Source organism: Cariama cristata, unplaced genomic scaffold (genome assembly GCF_000690535.1).
Source record: "Cariama cristata isolate BGI_N322 unplaced genomic scaffold, ASM69053v1 scaffold3851, whole genome shotgun sequence".
Classification (NCBI taxonomy): Eukaryota; Metazoa; Chordata; class Aves; order Cariamiformes; family Cariamidae; genus Cariama; species Cariama cristata.
This window is the reverse complement of record NW_009600876.1, coordinates 1-556: the sequence shown is the minus strand read 5'-3', so window position 1 is coordinate 556 and position 556 is coordinate 1. Positions and strand designations below refer to the sequence as shown.

The following is a 556-nucleotide window of genomic DNA, read 5'->3' as shown; positions in this document are numbered from 1 at the left end:
CCTCCTCAAATGAAGAGAAACTAAGGGTAGGGAAGTGAAAGGGTGAAGGCAATCTTCTATCTGCTGTAGATATTCATACTGGGAAATCCATTGCATTGTAATACACATCACCTTTTGGTGCTAGTATGGGTTTGTAATTTCAATTTCTTCCACCTGTCTTTTTCCCTAGACACAACTCATGATTTAAGGAGAGAAGTTTGCTTAGTGTTCCCTCCTGTTTTGAAAACGATCTTTGACATTTCTCACCTGCACTGGAATCCGCTTTGCAATATCAAGAATGAGTTCTACATTTGCATAGTTGTTGTTGTTTGGTCCTCCTGGAACTGGGACATAGTGATCTGCCATTTTAATGTACTCTGCAAACACAAAGGTCTTGTTTAGATCGCAAATCTAATAAACGGTACTTGGTCTGAAACTCCCCTAAATCTACAGTACTTGAAGTACTTCATCTCCTCCCAGAAAAATCTGTTACCTGACAGAATGGTACACGATGCAGTGGACATACATTCAACTTCCTGCATCCTTGCGGGCACACAGGTCTGTGCAAGGAGAAGGC

General features: G+C 41.4%; 1 protein-coding gene across 1 annotated transcript in view; it reads right to left on the bottom strand.

The window, feature by feature from the left end:
* The window catches only part of LOC104169304 (acetyl-CoA carboxylase-like), a gene marked incomplete at its 3' end in the record, with an annotated part of 108,749 nt that extends 108,228 nt beyond the window's left edge, over positions 1-521 (bottom strand). Inside the window, 2 exon segments of the mRNA XM_009710200.1 lie at positions 247-356; positions 473-521. Coding sequence (XP_009708502.1) covers positions 247-356; positions 473-521 — 159 coding nt within the window.
* Positions 522-556: the final 35 nt, after the last annotated feature.